At 35.0% G+C, this 20,447-nt stretch overlaps 1 protein-coding gene across 7 annotated transcripts in view; it reads left to right on the top strand.

Annotated features, from left to right (window-relative positions):
• LOC138695934 (phospholipid-transporting ATPase IF-like) overlaps nucleotides 1-20,447 on the top strand; it is a 344,160-nt gene that overhangs the window by 292,232 nt on the left and 31,481 nt on the right. For all 7 annotated transcript variants that reach the window (XM_069820330.1, XM_069820328.1, XM_069820329.1 and 4 more), the window contains 9 exons: nucleotides 700-815; nucleotides 1,203-1,367; nucleotides 4,906-5,069; nucleotides 7,148-7,251; nucleotides 7,842-7,984; nucleotides 10,386-10,625; nucleotides 13,040-13,182; nucleotides 15,256-15,424; nucleotides 18,681-18,783. In XM_069820330.1, the coding sequence (XP_069676431.1) occupies nucleotides 700-815; nucleotides 1,203-1,367; nucleotides 4,906-5,069; nucleotides 7,148-7,251; nucleotides 7,842-7,984; nucleotides 10,386-10,625; nucleotides 13,040-13,182; nucleotides 15,256-15,424; nucleotides 18,681-18,783 (1,347 nt within the window). The remainder of the gene's footprint in view (nucleotides 1-699; nucleotides 816-1,202; nucleotides 1,368-4,905; nucleotides 5,070-7,147; nucleotides 7,252-7,841; nucleotides 7,985-10,385; nucleotides 10,626-13,039; nucleotides 13,183-15,255; nucleotides 15,425-18,680; nucleotides 18,784-20,447) is intronic.

Raw genomic sequence — 20,447 nt, 5'->3', positions numbered from 1 at the left:
ATGAAAATCAACTGTCTAGATTTTTATAACATTCATTCATAGTGTTCTGCACAAGGGCAGGTCTTTCACTGCAAACCCAGCATTCTCCAGTCTTTCCTATTTCCTACCTTCCTCTTTATCTCCTCATATGATCCATATATCTTAATATCATCTATCATCTGATTTCTTCTTCTGCCCCGAACTCTTCTCCCATTTACCATTCCTTCCAGTGCATCCTTCAGTATGCAGTTTCTTCTCAACCAGTGACCCAACCAATTCCTTTTCCTCTTTCTAATCAGTTTCAGCATCACTTCTTTCTTCATCCACTCTTTTCAACACAGCTTCGTTTCTTATTCTGTCTGTCCACTTCACACGCTCTATCCTTCTCTATATCCACATTTCAAATGCTTCTAGTCACTTCTCTTCACTTCGTCGTAATGTCCATGTTTCTGCCCCATACAATGCTACACTCCACACAAAGCACTTCACTAGTCTCTTCCTTAGTTCTTTCTCCAGAGGTCCGCAGAAGATGCTCCTTTTTCTATTAAAAGCTTCCTTGGCCATTGCTATTCTCCTTTTGACTTCTTGGCAGCAGCTCATGTTACTGCTTATAGTACACCCCAAGTACTTGAAGCTGTTCACTGTATTTCATTATTTAGTGCTTACTTAATATTCAAATGTTTAAATATAGCATGAACATTGTTTATTTATTTATTTCAGAGGCACAAAAATTTATTGGTTCATTATTTTTCGCTTGGGATAGAGAGCTATACTGTGAAAAAACAGATCAGCCTGCGGTTTGCAACACTTCAGATTTAAATGAAGAATTGGGACAGGTATGACAGTCAAATTTTCAGAGTTGCTGCGATTAATTACAAACACATTATGTGTACTATAACGGTTAAATCCATTCTTATAATTATATTTTTAAAACCATCTGAAAAAGTTTTTAATACTTTTTGAAGATTGTTGGACTAATATTCCAACAAAGAACAGAACAAGATTAAATAAGTCATTAAATAGAATATGATATTTACATGGCATATGCCTTTTTATTGTTTTATAATATTTAATTCTTATTTATGAACTTTTCACTTATTTTATACCAGTAGTATGTAAAATTATTTTATTTTATAAACTGATCATTTCTAATCATATTAATAGTTCATATTGCTAACGTGGAATTGTATTATCTTTAAAATGTTTATATTTCTATCCATTAGGTTGAATATTTGTTCACTGACAAGACAGGCACTCTCACAGAAAACACCATGTGGTTTAGGCGATGTTCTATTGCTGGTATTCCATATTTCGAGGAAGGAGGAAAGGTATTCCAGCTGTTGTCAGATGGTGATGAAAGGAACAGCATACTCATGGAAACATCAACTGTAAGTATCGATAATATCCTTCCATTTCAACTGATGCATATACATGTAATTAACGATAAGGTACAATCAAATATATTAATAATTGTAGCAGGTCTACACTCGGTACTTGCAATATATTCTGCTGAAGTAAGGAATGTAGGATAAGCATCGATTTTATTTTATATCAAAAGAGGAATCTTATTCACACTCAAATGCCTCACGAAGATAGAAGTAAAATACATTATTATATGGTATAAAGAGTTATTTTGATTAAATCACGTATTTCTTCACCCCTAATTAAGAGCCAAATAATCTATTTAAAAGCACACAATCCCAATGTTCCCAATAGATGATATCATTATGAACACTCCAGGCAATCCATTTCTTGAACTATAACTCCAATAATCAGATCATGCCCTGTGTCAATCAGCTCTCATCCCCTTGCTATGCGCACCATGCTTCTTAGCTTGAATTATTTTATTATTACTCTGTCTTCTATCATACCCTCATGTTTGTAGATGGCATAAATGCATCTACCCTTTAAAGTTGTAACTCTGTTACTGTTCTCCAACCAGGAGATTAACCGTGAAAGGAATGTGCTTACTATTGCGTCATCTATTGGAGCGAAGTAGATAGATAATATTACCGTTATAACGTCAGTTTAAAAAACATGTGCTCTCCTGCATATGTTATTTACTGTATGGAGGGATTAAAAGACCAGGAGATTAACAGTGATCTAATTTAGTAACCAGGGTAGTATAAATATGTGTGTATCAGTGTTATCGTTTGTACTTTGAGAGATGCGTGTATCCACGTGTGTGACCTTATGACATCAACATTCATTCATAGCATTACCCCATTGCATCTCATTCCTCTAAGATTTTCTCCTGGTTGGAGTACAGTACCAATCCATAGTCACCAGTATAGCTCAAGTGGTAGCATATTTGCCTGCTGATCTGGGGCTGCACTCGGGCGTAGGTTCGATTTCCACTTGTGCTCATTATATCTGGTTGATTTTTTCTAAGGTTTTCCCCAACTGCGAAGCAAATTTCAGATAATTCTTGGCCTTATCTCGCCAAATATAATGTCACTATCATCAGTCCCATCAATACCAAATAACTTAGTAATTGATACAACTTCGTTAAATAAGAGACAAAAAAATACCAGTAGACTACAATCTTAGACAAAAAAAGACCGGCTTCCATATGCTAAGTCTCCTTCGGAAAACTTTGGTTGATTCCGTGAGAGCTTATGCACGACTCCGCTCTGTTTTTCCTTTGTTTTGTTTGTTGCTTTTTGTATTTATAGATAAAGTATTATAACTAATCTACAGGATGTTGCAAAACTCCATACCGTACTCAAACTTCTAGGGATGGTAGAGGAGCCCAAAACAAAGATTTTTCGTTAAATAGCCATAGGTCGTAAACCAATAGTTACGTCAGTCGTTAGCTTCGAACGCAGACAAGAGTTACGTCAGTCGTCATCTTTGAATGCATCGCTGAGTAGAAACAAGCATCTCTGCGTATCACAAACACGTCACAATTAGCAGACTGTACACAGCTTTTACGTGACACATTCGGTGAACATTGTATTAGCTGGGGTGGGCCCATTGCATGGCCTGCTCGTTCTCCTGACCTTACCCCACTCGATTTTTTTGCGTGGGGATATTTAAAGAGTTTAGTGTATGAAACGCCAATTGTGTCAGAGGAGGACCTCGTTGCTCGGATTCTTGTAGCTGCCGATCACTTACAACATCAACATGGAGTATTTCAATGTATGAGAGATGCATTGTCGTTGTACATCATGTATTGAAGCAGGAGGCCGCACGTTTGGACAATACCTGTAAACAAAATGTCACCAAAACCACACTCTCAATGTCTGTCAGCAATGTCTGCGTTCGAAAGTGACGACTCACGTAACTGTTGCTTTCTGATCTATGGTTATATAACAAAAAATCTTTGTTCTGGGCTCCTCTACCATCCCTAGAAGTTTGGGTACGGAGTTTTACAACACCCGCCACTCTGTGTAACAAAGGTATATTCATGGCTTAAATTAGGTGCAAAATAAACATACTTTCCTTAGTCGTGTGAACCAAGTGCTGCCCGAAGTGGGTTTAGACAAATTCACGCTACAATAAATTGGTAATTTTTTGTGTATAAGACTGTAGGCTGCATGCTTACAATTCTGATTGAAGGGATATGTCTACTTGTAAAGAAGTCAACAGGCTTCCAAAATTACTGAGGAAGAGGACCGAATTTTCTGATATAATAGGTACTATCGATAGGTACCGGTACTGAATGTTTGCTACAGAATAGGGAAACTACCTTTGCCACTTTCATGACTTTGTTAGTGTAGCAAAGTCCTTACAATTAAAGAAATAAACTTACAAATTTTCATTATTAATCACTAAATAATATTTCAAGTCAAAGTCTTCAGTATTGAAGTTGCTAAAACGTAATAAGAAACTAAGTAAGTACAGATAAATTATGAATAATACGTGCTTAGATCTAGTTTTCCATTATCACTACAGTACTTTGGCATCTTATAAAGTAAGAGGCATAGGTGTTACACATTAGGTACTATTGTACTCGCCAAACTTAGACCACCCCAGCTCAGAAGAAAGAAGCCAAAGGAATCACATCAACATGCTCTCGATGTTTATATTATGCAGTTGGTCGCATCTGATAACTGAATTGCTTTATAACAGCGTTGCCAAACATAGACGGCCTCAACCCGAGTAGAGAAGTCAGCTTATCTTGCCACGAGAGATAACTACTAACTTCTCTGTTAAAAAAAAACATTGTACTTGCCTCAACCCAGCGGCAGGGCTAATTCAGAGTCATAATGTGACAACACTACATAACTATAATCCCGTCGCTCTAATTTCCGGCAGCTAACCATGTTGCAGGTCGGCTACATTTAAACGTGTGCATCTTGTAATTTGCTGATGAAGATGTAAAGCATTTCCTAAGGCTGGATAAATATCTAATATATAATCGCCCGCCATTTTGGCTCTTTCGTTGGCGTTCGCAGAAATCACACGAGGACGTTATTTGCCGCTCAATAATTATTTGCTGAATTACAGTGCGTTTGATTTATTATCATAGGAACTACGACATGATAATGGTAGCTCGAATGGTAGCTCGGCAACGATAGAACAAAAATAGCGAAAGATACTACCTACCTAGATTTTATAGAGCTTTGACTTCATAAGACGTAAGCAAAGAGGAGGAGTCACGCCGGAAATAACAGCGTCGCGACTATAATAGGCATGCAACGTATGATTTATTATGTTTTGGGTAAGGCACGAGTCAGCAGAGTGGTATGAGTGAAGTCGTCTAAGCTTGATGAGAACAATATGTCTGGCAGTAGGCCTATGCGTTCTCTTCTTATCTTATAATTATTTAAGTTTTATTTTACAACTTCCACGGTTTATTTATTGCAGTAAATGTAATCTTAATTTATATCTTTGAAAGATATTAATTTAAAATTAACTTATTGTCTTCAAATGTTGTTAAAATATATTGATGATTAATGTAGGTAATTATTCCATTTGCAGCCAGAGGTGGAGGACTTTCTGTTGGCATTGGCATTGTGCCATTCAGTGCAAGTGGGAAGGGGAAAGGCACACACAAATAACAACGCTGATGCAGATCCTATAGCAAGTCTGGATTACCAGGCATCTAGTCCAGATGAAAAGGCATTAGTGGAAGCCAGTGCAAGGTGAGAAATTACTAGGGAGCGGATTTTTATGTGCTAAAAATTTAAATATATTTATTTTTTATGTGCTGAAAAGTGCGAAAATATTTGCTAAAAATAAAAAATATATATATTTTTAAATATGACAAAAATACCTTACTTAGCTTGAAACAAAATGTTACTAGGTACTCACCAACCACACTTGAGTGCTAGTATTGGCCGAGAATTGCAGTGAACAACAAAGGTCATCTCCAAATTCTCCTTCACAAATGCATGCCGATTATCTCTGAATAACGTCAGTTTCACCTACAGGCACACCCTCCAATACTTGAGCAACTTTACACATTTTTATATATATCCACTGTTTTTCCCAAACACATTCTGGAATTTGTCCCTTAGTAATTGTGCTTTTGATCCTGGTAGCGAGTCTAGTTTAATTTCCATGGCACGCACCTCCCTGTTTCAGACAACAGATTTTTGGATGTTTCGAGTTTTTTTATGGTGTCACACAAAAAGCTTAAATTTGCTAATAGGAAAGCCAAATCGTTTTTTAAACAACCATCTTTCAGTATGTCTTGAAGGATATCGATTGACGAAGCCCAATAACAGGGAATCACAACAAGATATATTGCTTTACTTGATAGACATGAGCGAGAGGCGAGAGATTTGTTTAAATTAAATAATATTCATACCCAGCTTTTATCTGTTGTGTTTCACAAACAAAGCGTGGAATGAAATCATCTTCAGCAACAATAAACATTCCTAATTATGTGTTGCAAGATCTCTCCTCCTTGTCCATGTTAATTTATTCTCTAATAATAACACTGATAGGCTGCCTAGCAGTTCCCAAAACTTGAGGCGATACTATTACGAAAATGGATCACGGCTACACCACACAGCGCTTAGAAACACGAAGCAACCAAGAATTCTTAAAAAAGATAATGTACTTCTGAGTGATATAATTGATTTAGTTTTAAAATATTTAAAAGTTCTTGTAAAAAAATTATTTAAGTAAAAAAACTCCAAGATTTATGTGTTTATAATAGATTTCCTGAAAATATGTATTTACATAATTTTTTTGTGAAAATATGTTTTATATGAAACAAAATTCGGGTTTTAAACTTGAAACTTTATGTTCGGAATTTTTAACTTTGTTAATTGTGTTTTATCACACGCAAAAAATAATATTTAATTAAATAGAAATCCGCTCCTTAGAAATCACTAACAATTAAAAATGCGTAAAACTGATGTATTTATCGAGTTTCATTTTTGCTATGATTATGTTGCACTTTCTGTGTTGTAGAGCAGGCATGTCAAGGATACGGGCAAGATAACGAATTGATGTCTATCAGATTGCACTCTGCGAGTGCTGTGGGTGGTTTGAGTGAACATCTGATCCAATTTGTACTCTGAATTTTACTGAAGGAATATTTATGTGTACCATCATGCATTTCTGTAGTAAAAGTGACAGACAGTATGGAAGGTAGAAGCAGAAATAAGTGTCAGTGTGGGATACTGGTGTATACAGATCCATTTCGAGCATTGGAGAGTTTTCAGAAAACTTAGGCCTGGGGGAGGGATGGAAGGGGGAAGGGGGAAGGAGGAAGGAGACAAATGGAATGAATAGATGAATGAAATAGGTGAGTAGGTGGATTTTTGGACAGATGGATGGACGGACGAGTGCATGCACACCTAGATTTTGGTGATGTTGAAATGACATTTTGTAAATATTCAATATTTTTCTAACCTTCAAATAGAAATCAAAATTGAAATGAGAAATAAGCCTACGTTAAATTTGTCACAAATAGATACGAAAGTCAACTAGAAAATTTCAAAATTATTTGTACACCAAACACAGGTGTCTTTATGACAGTAGTGCAAAGAAATCACGTCACGGAATTTTACTGACATCTCTGCAACTACAAAAGTCAGAATCGAAAGCTGTGAAACATGCGTGAACCAAAGCATAAATCAAAATCAGAAATATTTAATTTAGGTATATAATATTTCTAGGTATTCTCAGAATACAAAGTATTAATTACGACGGATTGATTGATGTCTTAATTAAGTTATTTCTTTTTTTATTCTACACCATCATGTAGGTGTGGGGTTGTGTTCCTAGGAGAAGAAGGAGAGTCGATGTCTGTGATGGTGAAGGGGAGAGTGCGTCACTACAGGAAACTCAACACTCTAGAATTCACTTCTGGTAAATATCGAAATATTCTGCCAATTAGGATGTATGCACTAGTTTATTTTTGTTAATGAGAAGAATACTTTTACTCTTTAATTAAATTTTTGTAATTAAATACAGTTCATAATAAAAACAGTTCGGTTTTAAGAACAAAAGTATGTTAATAGTTACAGGAATGATTCAACATAAAAGGAAAGTTTATTTTGAAATGAGTACAAAAATAACCTGGAGGAAATGGAGTAGGATACAAAGTGGGGTTCGAAATAAACTTTCGGAAAGAGAAGAGAGAGATTTTTAAGTGCATCAACTATTAACAGTATTGAGCCATACCGATTTATTATTTTATTCCTGTGACGAAAATTATGGGATGAGGAGAGGGAAATCTTTTATCTCTGGCTGGAAAAAAATATAAATAATTTATGGACTAGAAACAAAAATTGACGAGAGGAGAATTTTCCTCCCTGTCCCTTAATTTGAACATAATATAAAGCAACGAGTTATTTTACTTAAGAAGTTAACTTTTTCTATAAATTTTCTTCAGAAAATATCGAATGTGAATACTGGTCTGAAGTTTCATTCTTATTTTATTTTATATTTTGTTTTAGATCGGAAGCGAATGTCTGTTATTGTGCAGGATGAAGATGGACAAATCTGGCTATATTGTAAAGGAGCAGAATCTGCTGTCGTTCCTTTGACGGAAGCAGGACCCGTTAATAAAACACTACAACATGTTGCGGATTTTGCAATGGTGATTAACATCGTTATGCTCTTATCAAAGGAATTTGCAAATATTTCTTTATTTGCTTGTTTATTTATTTATTTACTTACGCCTACTCATTCAGCCATTCACTCATCAACTCATTTATTTGTTTCTTATCTTGTTTGTTTGTATGTTTCGCTTATTTATTTCATGCCTCATAGAAATAAGTGAAATAAGGTTACAATTGAATCAGTGAGTAAATTATATCAGACATTAAATCCTTTTGCTTTCATACTAATAGCACAGTTTAGTATATACAGTCACGAAGCTTGAGTTGATGAGGGTACTAGGAACAATAGACTGTGCTGGTACTATTTCGCATTGTCTGTAATGAGGCGATAATAGCGATCCTAGTGGTTAGCAACTATCTATGGATGCATATTTACTACGTATTGAGCTTCGTGACTGTATATACTAGACTGTGCTAATAGGACATGCATGCAACCTTACTTCTAAATTTTGCAGTGACCCAAAATAATAGATAAATGAATTGATATAATTTTATATGTACAATATGTTACCACGTTTTCTTCCTAGATGTCCAATAGGCCCTACATTTAACGCAATAGCCTTCTATTGTCATAGCTCTTACACATCTTGCAGTATGTCTGATATATTTGCTTTATCTGTACTGTACATTCGATGCTTACAGTCATGCTCAAACCTCCTGATGTTTCGCGAGCACCAGTAATATGCGAGCGCGACGTTGTCACTACTACTCTCGCCATCTCTGTCTCTCAGAGGCAGTAGTTTTAAAACTGTGGAGCACGACCCATTACCTGAAATTGGTTTGATAGGGAGATGCAGAAGGCTTGTTAATAATAATAATAATAATAATAATAATAATAATAATAATAATAACAATAATAATAATAAATATTATCATCAGATTACATTGAATGAAATTAAAAGTCACAAAATATAGAATAATTATGATGAAAGATGAGTGGAACAGAGAAAAATTCCCTCTGGCACCGGGATTTGCACCCGGGTTTTTAGCTCCACTAAGCCACACCGGATTCCCATCCTGATGCCGGATCGAATCCTCTCAGTTTAAGTTCCACCTCTTGGGTTCCCTCTAGTGGCCTACCCTCATGCACTGCGTCATAGATGTATGACAGTGGCATAATGTCCATACATGTGCAGAGGTGCACTCGTTATGAGTGACTAAGTGGCCGGGATCCGACGGAATAAGTGATTATTTTTCACATAATAATAATAATATAGAAAAATTAGTTGAGTCAGACGTAAAGAATCATACTCGCTGAGTTTATATCAGTTTTTGTAATAGTTTTACATTTATTAGGGTTAATAAAGTTGTCGAATAACACAAAGGCGCATTGCGGTAAAATAAATTGAATGATAGGCTTAATTTGAAATAGCCCCACTATTGAAAGAGGTAGAGAATGTTCTCCATACCGCCGTTTCTCTCTCTCTCCCTTAAGGTTTTTCTTTCGTCTTTCCCCGGCAGCTTTTTACTCAAATACATGGGAGAGTTTCTTTGCAATGGATTTAAGCTCCATATATGAAGTATTCCTGAAAACTTTTGTTAGAAATAATGACAAAATGAGCCAATATAAATTTACAAGATAGAGCATCGTCCATTATAGAACAATTAAGCAGAAGCAAAGTGCGAATCACGTATTTCAATAAATAAAAATGCTAATAGATACCAGTACTGTATATAAGTCAAAATTAGTATATCTACCTAATACACGGTCCCGGTTAATACGCAGTTTACACGCGATCCCTTGAACAGTGTCTTATCGGGGTTTTATTGTATTAACCCATAAAATTGGAACCACTGGGGGTAGAAATGTGATTTTTGTTTCTGTGTGTTCAGAAAACATTAAACATTCATCATATATGCATTCAGGGTCCCTACAACATACCAATTTTCCGAGTACACTTGTTTTTGATTTTGAGATTTTCTAAGCAGCAAGTATGCAGCGAGTCTGCATGCCCATACGTTGCAACGTAGCACTGCCGCTATTGGCTATTGCCGATAAGCAGACACACCTGCAAACGTCAGGAGGTTTGAGCGTGACTGTAGTTTTTAACTCTGTTGTTTTGTTTGGTACTAGTATACCCTAGACTGTATGAAGCCCAATGCAAATAAATTTAAGGATGCGATAGTAATGCAGAGCTTATAGTCTTGAGGCAGCTCCTTTTATCCATTTGTTTGGGAAATTAATTTAGGTCTTCTTCTAGAACAATAGTCTAGGGACTTGTTTCTACTATAAACATACTCTTGGTTAATATGAAAAGTACAATGTGCACATTTCATCAAGATTAATTGAATTTTTGAGTCACTCCTTGTTGTAATCAAGGAATTAGCACATATTTTCACAAAAGTCTGTTTTATATAATACAATATTTCGTTGAACAGAGAGGCCTGCGAACACTGGTTATATGCCGCAAGAAGTTGAGTACCCCCGAATACAATCAGATGGCAGCTCACATTGAAAGGTCGAGGCAGACCCTGTCATCAAGAAGGACATCCATAATTGCAGCTAGTTACAACAAGATGGAGTCTAATCTTACACTGCTTGGTGCTACTGGCGTGGAGGACCAGTTGCAAGATGGCGTGCAGGAAACTCTGGAAAGTCTGAGAGCAGCTGGGATCAAGGTATCATTTTCATATAATACTGATGCAACTCTTTGCTTGTGACTGAGTGGTTAGAATCTCTTCCTTTCACTGTGGCAACCTGGGTTCGACTCCCGTCTGGGTCAATGTGGAATTTGTTGTTGTCAGAGTGAGTGCTGACGGAGTTTCCTCGAGGTTCTCTTGCTTCCCATCACCATTATCATGATTGTTCCATTGATAGCCTAGTCCACATTCACCCTTCAATCTGCGACATCCAGAGTCAGACACCCAGAAAAAAATGGCTGGAAGTTGATCAAATTGTACACAATTGTATTTAATATTAGACCGTAATAGGCCTACTAATGCAGAGAGCTGAGTTTAGTGAAAAGACATAATTATACATTGCGGTAACATATTGGCAACAGCGACATTGGCATTTTTTTATTTTCACAGTCAAAATTTAATCAAGGGTTTTCCTTGTGCCGTCCACTATTGACATTTTTGTGGAACTATAATATTACAAGTGCAGGCAAAATTCTTCTCTATAAGGAGAGGTGTACTGTTAGCCAAATGGCTAGGTGCTTGACTTTCCACAGCAGAAAATTAGGTTTCAGCCAGTCTGAGTGACATTTGTTGTAGACAAAATCACTTATTGAAATTCAATTTCTCCAATAACAGCATAACAATAATAATAATAATAATAATAATAATAATAATAATAATAATAATAATAATAATAATAATAATAATAATACAAATGGCTTTTAAGGAACCTGGAGGCTCAATGCCGCCCTCACATAAGCCCGCCATCGGTCCCTAGCATCATATCCTACCTCCCTCAAATCCATTTTAATATTATCCTCCCATCTATGTCTTGACCTGCCCAAAGGTCCTTTCTTCTCAGGTCTTCCAGCTAACACTCTATATTTCTGAATTCAACCATATGTGCTACATGCCCTACCCATCTCAAACATCTGGATTTAATGTTCCTAATTATGTCAGGTGAAGAATACAATGTGTGCAGTTCTGCATTGTGTAACTTTCTCCATTCTCCTGTAACTTTATTCCTCTTAGCCCCAAATGTTTTCCTAAGCCCCTTATTCTCAAACACCCTTAAAATCTGTTCCTCTCTCAAAGTGAGAGTCCAAGTTTTACAACCATACAGAACAACTGGTAATATAACTGTTTTATAAATTCAAACTTTCAATTTTTCTCAAAATCTGTGCTTCATTGGCTGATCATGATAATATCTTTGAAAAATATTGGAGTGCAAGGGGTCAAATGACTTTATTGTCAAATGCCTGGCATTAGAAAAAAACAACAACAACAACAATAATTTTCAGCTTTTTTGGGAGCAGACTGGATGATGAAAGCTTCTCAACCGAATAATAACAGCATTTCCCATATTTATTCTGCATTTAATTTCCTCTTGAGTGTCATTTATATACTGTTGCTCCAAGGTACTTGAATTTTTCCACATTACCAAAGGATAAATTTTCAGTTTTTGCATTTTCATCTCGTACTATGAATAATAATAATAATAATAATAATAATAATAATAATAATAATAATAATAATAATAATAATAATAATGGTGATGATGATGATGATGACAGCGGTGGTGGTGGTGGCGGCAGTGACAATGGCGTCATCATCATCTCACATCCAAAAAACCACAATCAATTGAATTGGCACTCCAGAACATTGAGTGGACTCATACACAGACCATTCCTAAGAAATCAGAAACATAATTAATGCTCCATATTTATTGAGTGGACTTATGTACACTTTCTTCTTAAGGCATTGGAATTGGCATTCCACACTGTCTAATGGACTAATACGTACACACTTACAAAGAAACCATAAAAATCGGAACTACTATTTCATATGCATTATGAGAGGATTCTTTGTGATCTATCTGGATGTGCACCTGCAATATTAATGGTGGAAAATGGTGGCACCGTCCATAGTCATGATGTGCGGTTCTACATAGCCCATCTCCCAGCAGTCGCCACTGTATATTTACCGTATATTTTTTTGTATCCACTATTGACACTTGACTCTGCGTCATTCACCCAACATTTATATATTTACTTTTGTAAAATATCTGATTACATTATAGGCCTAATGCATTAGTCATACATATATAATTTATGTTTTTATTTTTTTTTTTATTTTAGTAGGTTATTTTACGACGCTTTATCAACATCTTTGGTTATTTAGCGTCTGAATGAGATGAAGGTGATAATGCCGGTGAAATGAGTCCGGGGTCCAGCACCGAAAGTTACCCAGCATTTGCTCATATTGGGCTGAGGGAAAACCCCGGAAAAAACCTCAACCAGGTAACTTGCCCCGACCGGGAATCGAACCCGGGCCACCTGGTTCCGCAGCCAGACGCGCTGACCGTTACTCCACAGGTGTGGACTATTTATGTTTTAATGTGCTTTCGGTTGCAGGTTTGGATCCTGACTGGAGATAAAGTAGAGACTGCAGTTAATATCTCTTTTTCATGTGGTCACTTAAAACCTGGTACTCGGCAGCTTTACCTCACGGGACATAATACCGAAGAGACTTGTCTTCAGACTCTCACAATTCACAGGTTAGATATTATTATAATATTATATTGATTCAGTAGATTTGAAATAAATCCAGAATATGTGCACAGATAAAAGGAATGAACAGGTTCATAAATTTTATAATATTTTGCTGACTCTTTATTCAAAGAAAGGAAACTCACGTGAATTACAGTCAAGTGAAATGGTGATTTATGTTAGCAGTTATACTCTTTTTCTTGGACTTCTAATTTTCTACAGGCAAAATCTATTATCGTTTTTCGTTCAAATGGAAATGTAGTTCTTCTACTTATCATCTTCACTTATTCTTAGAATATTTGGAATGATGAATTCAGAAATGGAATTTATTACACTGCCAAATTAGCAGAGTCCAGATAAGTCATAACATAATACCATAAAACAACATATTGAGAAATGAATTGTGAATTTTCTTATCTTGTGTATTAAAACTGATTGATAATTTTACCGGTAGTTTATATGCATTTACAAGAATGTAAATGCTTGATTTAATATGAATTTTAATTTTATGTAAAATACACGGTGATTCAAAAAGGATGGTGCAAAACTGAAAAGCTGTTGCAAGAGTTGCAACAATGGGAAGCAATCAACAGCTGTTAATTATTATGAAAGTGACTGGTCTCAAGTTTGTGTGTTTACATTTACTCGTTCATATCGTCATTAACAGAGTGTGAGAGAGAGGGGGGGGAGCAGAGGGAAAATTTAAAAATTGTCACAATTTATTTTTTATATTTCAGTATTGTCTATACCAAATTTCAATTTTTAAGTCAACAGAATCTCAATTTTTTTTGTAATGAAAATAAATTTCAGCATTCTAATTATTTCTTCCTTGTATCTGTACGTAATGCACTTACTTACTTACTGGCTTTTAAGGAACCCGGAGGTTCATTGCCGCCCTCACATAAGCCCGCCATTGGTCCCTATCCTGAGCAAGATTAATCCAGTCTCTACCATCATATCCCACCTCCCTCAAATCCATTTTAATATTATCTTCCCATCTACATCTCGGCCTTCCCAAAGGTCTTTTCCCCTCTGGCCTCCCAACTAACACTCTATATGCATTTCTGGATTCGCCCATACGTGCTACATGCCCTGCCCATCTCAAAAGTCTGAATTTAATGTTCCTAATTATGTCAGGTGAAGGCTATAATGCGTGCAGTTCTGCGTTGTGTAACTTTCTCCATTCTCCTGTAACTTCATCCCTTTTAGCCCCAAATATTTTCCTAAGAACCTTATTCTCAAAAACCCTCAATCTCTGTTCCTCTCTCAAAGTGAGGTCCAAGTTTCACAGCCATACAGAACAACCGGTAATATAACTGTTTTATAAATTCTAACTTTCAGATTTTTTGACAGCAGACTAGATGACGAAAGCTTCTCAACCGAATAATAACAGGCATTTCCCATATTTATTCTGCTTTTAATTTCCTCCCGAATGTCATTTATATTTGTTACTGTTGCTCCAAGATATTTGAATTTTTCCACCTCTTCGAAGGATAAATCTCCAATTTTTATAGTTCCATTTCATACAATATTCTGATCACGAGACATAATCATATACTTAGTCTTTTCGGGATTTACTTCCAATCCTATCTCTTTACTTGCTTCAAGTAGAATTTCAGCGTTTTCCCTAATCGTTTGAGGATTTTCTCCTAACATATTCATGTCATCCGCATAGACAAGAAGCTGACGTAACCCGTTCAATTCCAAACCTTCTGTGTTATCCTGGACTTTCCTAATGGAATATTATAGAGCGAAGTTAAAAAGTAAAGGTACGTAATGCACTTAAAACTTATTATTATAAACTACTCAAATCTATCTTTCTGTCACTGTTTATAGCGAGAAATTGTGTTTTATCACTATAATTTCAAATAACTGTGGTGTATTATTGTATTTATATGGCGATGAGTTGAAACACAAGAATCTTGACTAACTGGTGTACGAAGATTGTCTACAAACAACAGAGAGAAAGAAATTTACATAAAGTGCAGGAGGGTCTGTAAATCTGGCCATGTCTATATATATGCATACCAGTATATGTGCGTCTTAATGTGATTAATGTTTGAATTTGAATGGTCATGCAGGAATCAGATTTCAATGGAGCATATGGAACATTATGGATTAGTAGTAGATGGACAAAGCCTGTACTTTGCACTGAATGCATCAGATGAACATAGTAAAGCTTTCGAGGAAATCTGCAAAGCCTGCACTGCAGTCATCTGTTGTCGAATGTCTCCACTGCAAAAATGTCAGGTATGTGAGTTCATAGTCACATGATATAGTAAAATGTATTTAGATTGATGCTCCAATTTGGTTTTCTAGGAAGGTTCTGTAGCCCAGACAGACAAACACACTAGTAACTATGGCAGTAGGAAGTTACTCGTACTGAATTATTAATTTTGTTATCGAGTTTAACCAAAGATTATATAAATAAAAGAAGCATTTTTTTAATTGGTTATTGGATGTTTTTTACTCAGGTCTCTTCAGAGGAATCATGTAAGTTCTATTCAGTTCCGTGTATGGTACTTACTGACATAATGTGCACTCATTATTCTTATTTAGGATGACCAGATTTTGAAAATTAGAAAACGAGACATTCAGGCTTGTTGTATGGATTATCGATCGACAAAGAAGATCTTGTAGTTCTTTCGCTAGGAAGAGATAGTTTTGCATGCAGATATTAAAACAACCTATAAAAAATCAAATTATGACCATTGTATCTCTTAAAATATTTTATTTATTTTCTTAAAATGTTATAAACCCGGTTGTCTGAGAGTAGATAAAGCAGTAATCTCTTTCAAATCATACTCAAAACCTGTATCTGTATCTGTTAAAATATTTAATTTATTTTCTTAAAATGTTATAAACCCAGTTGTCTAAGAATAGATAAAGCAGTAATATTTTTCAAATCATATTCAAAATCTGTATCTGTATCTGTTAAAATATTCTATTTATTTTCTTAAAAAGTTTTAAACCCAGTTGTCTAAGAGTAGATAAAGCAGTAATCTTTTTCAAATCATACTCAAAATCTGTATCTGTATCTGTTAAAATATTCTATTTATTTTCTTAAAATGTTATAAACCCAGTTGTCTAAGAATAGATAAAGCAGTAATCTTTTTCAAATCATACTCAAAATCTGTATCTGTATCTGTATCTGTTAAAATATTCTATTTATTTTCTTAAAATGTTATAAACCCAGTTGTCTAAGAGTAGATAAAGCAGTAATCTTTTTCAAATCATACTCAAAATCTGTATCTGTATCTGTTAAAATATTCTATTTATTTTCTTAAAATGTTATAAACCCAGCTGTCTAAGAGTAGATAGAGCAGTAATCTTTTTCAAATCATACTCAAAATCTGTATCTGTATCTGTTAAAATATTCTATTTATTTTCTTAAAAAGTTTTAAACCCAGTTGTCTAAGAGTAGATAAAGCAGTAATCTTTTTCAAATCATACTCAAAATCTGAATCTGTATCTGTTAAAATATTCTATTTATTTTCTTAAAATGTTATAAACCCAGCTGTCTAAGAGTAGATAAAGCAGTAATCTTTTTCAAATCATACTCAAAATCTGTATCTATATCTGATAAAATATTCTATTTATTTTCTTAAAATGTTATAAACCCAGCTGTCTAAGAGTAGATAAAGCAGTAATCTTTTTCAAATCATACTCAAAATCTGTATCTATATCTGTTAAAATATTCTATTTATTTTCTTAAAATGTTATAAACCCAGCTGTCTAAGAGTAGATAAAGCAGTAATCTTTTTCAAATCATACTCAAAATCTGTATCTGTTAAAATATTCTATTTATTTTCTTAAAATGTTATAAACCCGTTGTCTAAGAGTAGATAAAGCAGTAATCTTTTTCAAATTATACTCAAAATTTCTTCACATAAAATTTTTAGGTCACTATCTTTAATAGTACGTTTTCTTACATAAGAAAAACTAATCGCAAGATATGTGTTAAAACCCTTAAGCGGTTAAAATATGAAGGGGTGAGAATGGAGGACAGCGATTATTTTCATAACAAGGCTGACAGGCCTCCTCCTGCAGGGGCGCAGTGTGAACCTCAGCGAATATCGAACTTCACTATAGATCTTCTTGACAAACTTGAATTAAACGTTGTGACTGTAATGCACGACTCCAGTGTCTATATCTTCAATTTTTAGTCAGCATTATTTAAATTACACATCTTCGATATTCAAAATATATATTTTTATGTATTGTTTTCTGAATCTTAAAATAGATTTAATCCAAGTTCTGTATTTATGAGTAAATTTACGAAGACAATTAATTATTCTATCTCTCTTTCAGACAATGACACATGTGCATCATACTATGTTGTCTATTTGTGATGCACATTTAGTTAGAAATAGCATATAACGTCAGTTAATTGCACTACAAAATGAAATTGGGGAAAAATAAATTGCATACTCATGGTAGGCTACTTTATTTAGGTTTTATACAGTAACATTTAATTGATAAAAGTGATGAGAGACCAGAAACACTGATAATATGCAGAATAAAATTATACAATACAATACAATACAATACAAACGAATCCGGAGGTTCGTTGCCACCCTCACATAAGCCCGCCATCAGTCCCTATTCTGAGCAAGATTAGAATAAAATTATAGTTATTATTAGAGACCGGATTTTAAAGGGAAAATTTTTCATCAAAAAAGGACAAAAGAGGAAAGTTATAGCCAAAAGAAAAAAGGACTTGAACAAGGACTATATTACTCCCCAAAACACACTTCAGCACATTCATGGAAATACATGGCACACACAATCTTACATTTAACTCTTCAAAACATAAGGAAAGTGTTGTAATTTGATATAGTCAAAAAAGGACTTCAAAAAGGACTATATTACTCCCTCAAAAGGATGCTATTTTAATTGAAAACACACTTCAGCACATTCATGGATACACATAGCACACACAAGCTTATATTTATCGCTTCACAACATAAGGAAAGTGTTATATTTGATCATATTCAATATTTCAGTATGTTTCAGTATGATTCTGCCCCTTTGAATGCAGAATGTCTTTATAAACAGAAAATGACCGCTCAACGATATTTATTTTCGCTTGCTCAGGAAGTTACAGGCTTTTCGGAAAAATAGAGGAAAATTATCTAAATGTTTGCGATATTCTGTCAAAAAAGAACCAAAATAAGAGATGTTTTTAAAAAAGGGGAAAAAAGGGAATATGGACTAAAAAAAAAAAAAAAGGGGGAAAGTCAAAACCAAATAATTTGGTCAGTGGAAGATAGTTTTGATTCCCTTTAAAATCCGGTCTCTAGTTATTATAAAACCAAAAAATGTAATTTAATAAATTAAAGAACTTCTCTCTAAAACACAAAAACATAAATATAATAATATAATACTGTATAAATTACATTCATTTCTTCTTAATGTCATCTGAAAGTTCTTCAGTGGAAACTGAATTCTGAGGATGCACAACTTCAATAGGAAAGTATTGATTTTAACATGCATTGTATTTCAGGTTGTCCAACTAGTCAAGGGTTTTCCTGAAAAACCAATTACCGCTGCCGTTGGAGATGGTGCTAATGATGTATCCATGATACAGGAAGCTCACGTGGGACTCGGTAAGTTTCTACAGATCATATTGCAATAAAATTCAATTTCAATTCACTATAAAACCATGCTTGTCATTAGGACCTAAGTTCGCTGATTCAAATCTGACCTAGAGTGACAGGGTTTTTAAGGAAGATAAAAACTGAATAACTTTATGATATCTTTACTGTGTTAATGGTTATTAGAGGAGAAAAAATTAGCTCTGGCACTGGGGATCGAAGCCGGGTCCTTGGTTCTATGTACCAAGTGCTCTAACACTGAGCTACGCCAAAGTTAAATCCATAGCACTGGATCGAATCTCTCTCCTCTAGTGTTTTTCCCAAGTTCGACATATATGTTGTTGTTTTCTAATGCCAGGCATTTGACAATAAAGTCATTTGATCTCTTGCACTCCAATATTTTTCAAAGATATTGTCATGGTTAGCCACTGACGCACAGATTTTGAGATGTTCTGAATCCATTTCTTGATTTGAGTTGCACAATGGACAGTTAGGAGACTGATATATTCCAATTCTATGCAGATGCTTGGCCAAACAGTCATGGCCTGTTGCCAATCTAAATGCAGCTACAGACTATTTGCGTGGTAAATCGGGAATTAACTGTGGATTATGATGCAGAGAGTTCCATTTTTTCCCTTGAGATTGTGTTATCAAATTTTGTTTGTTGAAGTCTAAGTATGTAGATTTAATACATCTTTTCACAGAGTAATACGTAGATTTAGTAACAGGTCTGTAAGTAGTAGTGCTGCCCTTCTTTGCTAAAGCATCCGCATTCTCGTTTCCCAGGATTCCACAATGGGATGGTATCCATTGGAATACAATTCTTTTATTGAGTGTTATTAGTTGAGAGAGCATTTTATTTATTTCTACTATTTGAGATGAAGGTGTGTGTCTAGAAACTATTGACAGAATAGCTGCTTTGGAGTCTGACAATATAACTGCATTTTTAAATTTATTGATGTGGAAGAGAAGATTCCTGAGACTTTCACTTATTGCAGTGATTTCTCCATCAAAACTTGTTGTTCCATATCCAAGAGATCTATAAAGTGAGAAGAGATAGCACGTAACAACTGCACCTGCACCTATTTCCCTGGAGACCAAGGATCCATCGGTGCATAAATGAAGCCAATTTTGTGGAGGGTACCTAATATTAATTGTCTCGAAAGACAATTGTTTCATTATTTCAGTGTTGACATAATATTAAGTCAACTGCCATTATTACAAGGAGCGCACTCAGTTGAGTGACTTGGTGGCCGGAATTCTACAGTAATATGCACTGTTGGGCGAAGAATTTACGTAAAGATTAATTTTTGGTTCTACAGAATATATCTGTTTTGGTAACAATGATTATTAGAGAAGAAAAATTTGCTCCGGTGCCAGGGATCGAAGCCGGATCCCTGGTTCTGTGTACCAAGTGCTCTAACCACTGAGTTACGCCGAAGTTCAATCCACAGCACCGGGAAAAACACTAGAGGAGAGGCATTCGATCCGGTGCTGCGGATTGAACTTCGGCATAGCTCAGTGATTAGAGCACTTGGTATGTAATTATTATGTATGCATTTTAGTCACAGTCATTATTGGTCAGGTTTCTAGATAAGTGCAGTAATTGGTGATAAGTGTTTGACTGTTTGTAAATTCTGTAGCTCATTTCTTATCTACAACATGGAAAGTGCGAC

The sequence above is a fragment of the Periplaneta americana genome, chromosome 3 (assembly GCF_040183065.1).
Source record: "Periplaneta americana isolate PAMFEO1 chromosome 3, P.americana_PAMFEO1_priV1, whole genome shotgun sequence".
Lineage (NCBI taxonomy): Eukaryota > Metazoa > Arthropoda > Insecta > Blattodea > Blattidae > Periplaneta > Periplaneta americana.
Note: the sequence above shows the minus strand (reverse complement) of the source record. Positions and strands in the feature narration are given on the sequence as shown.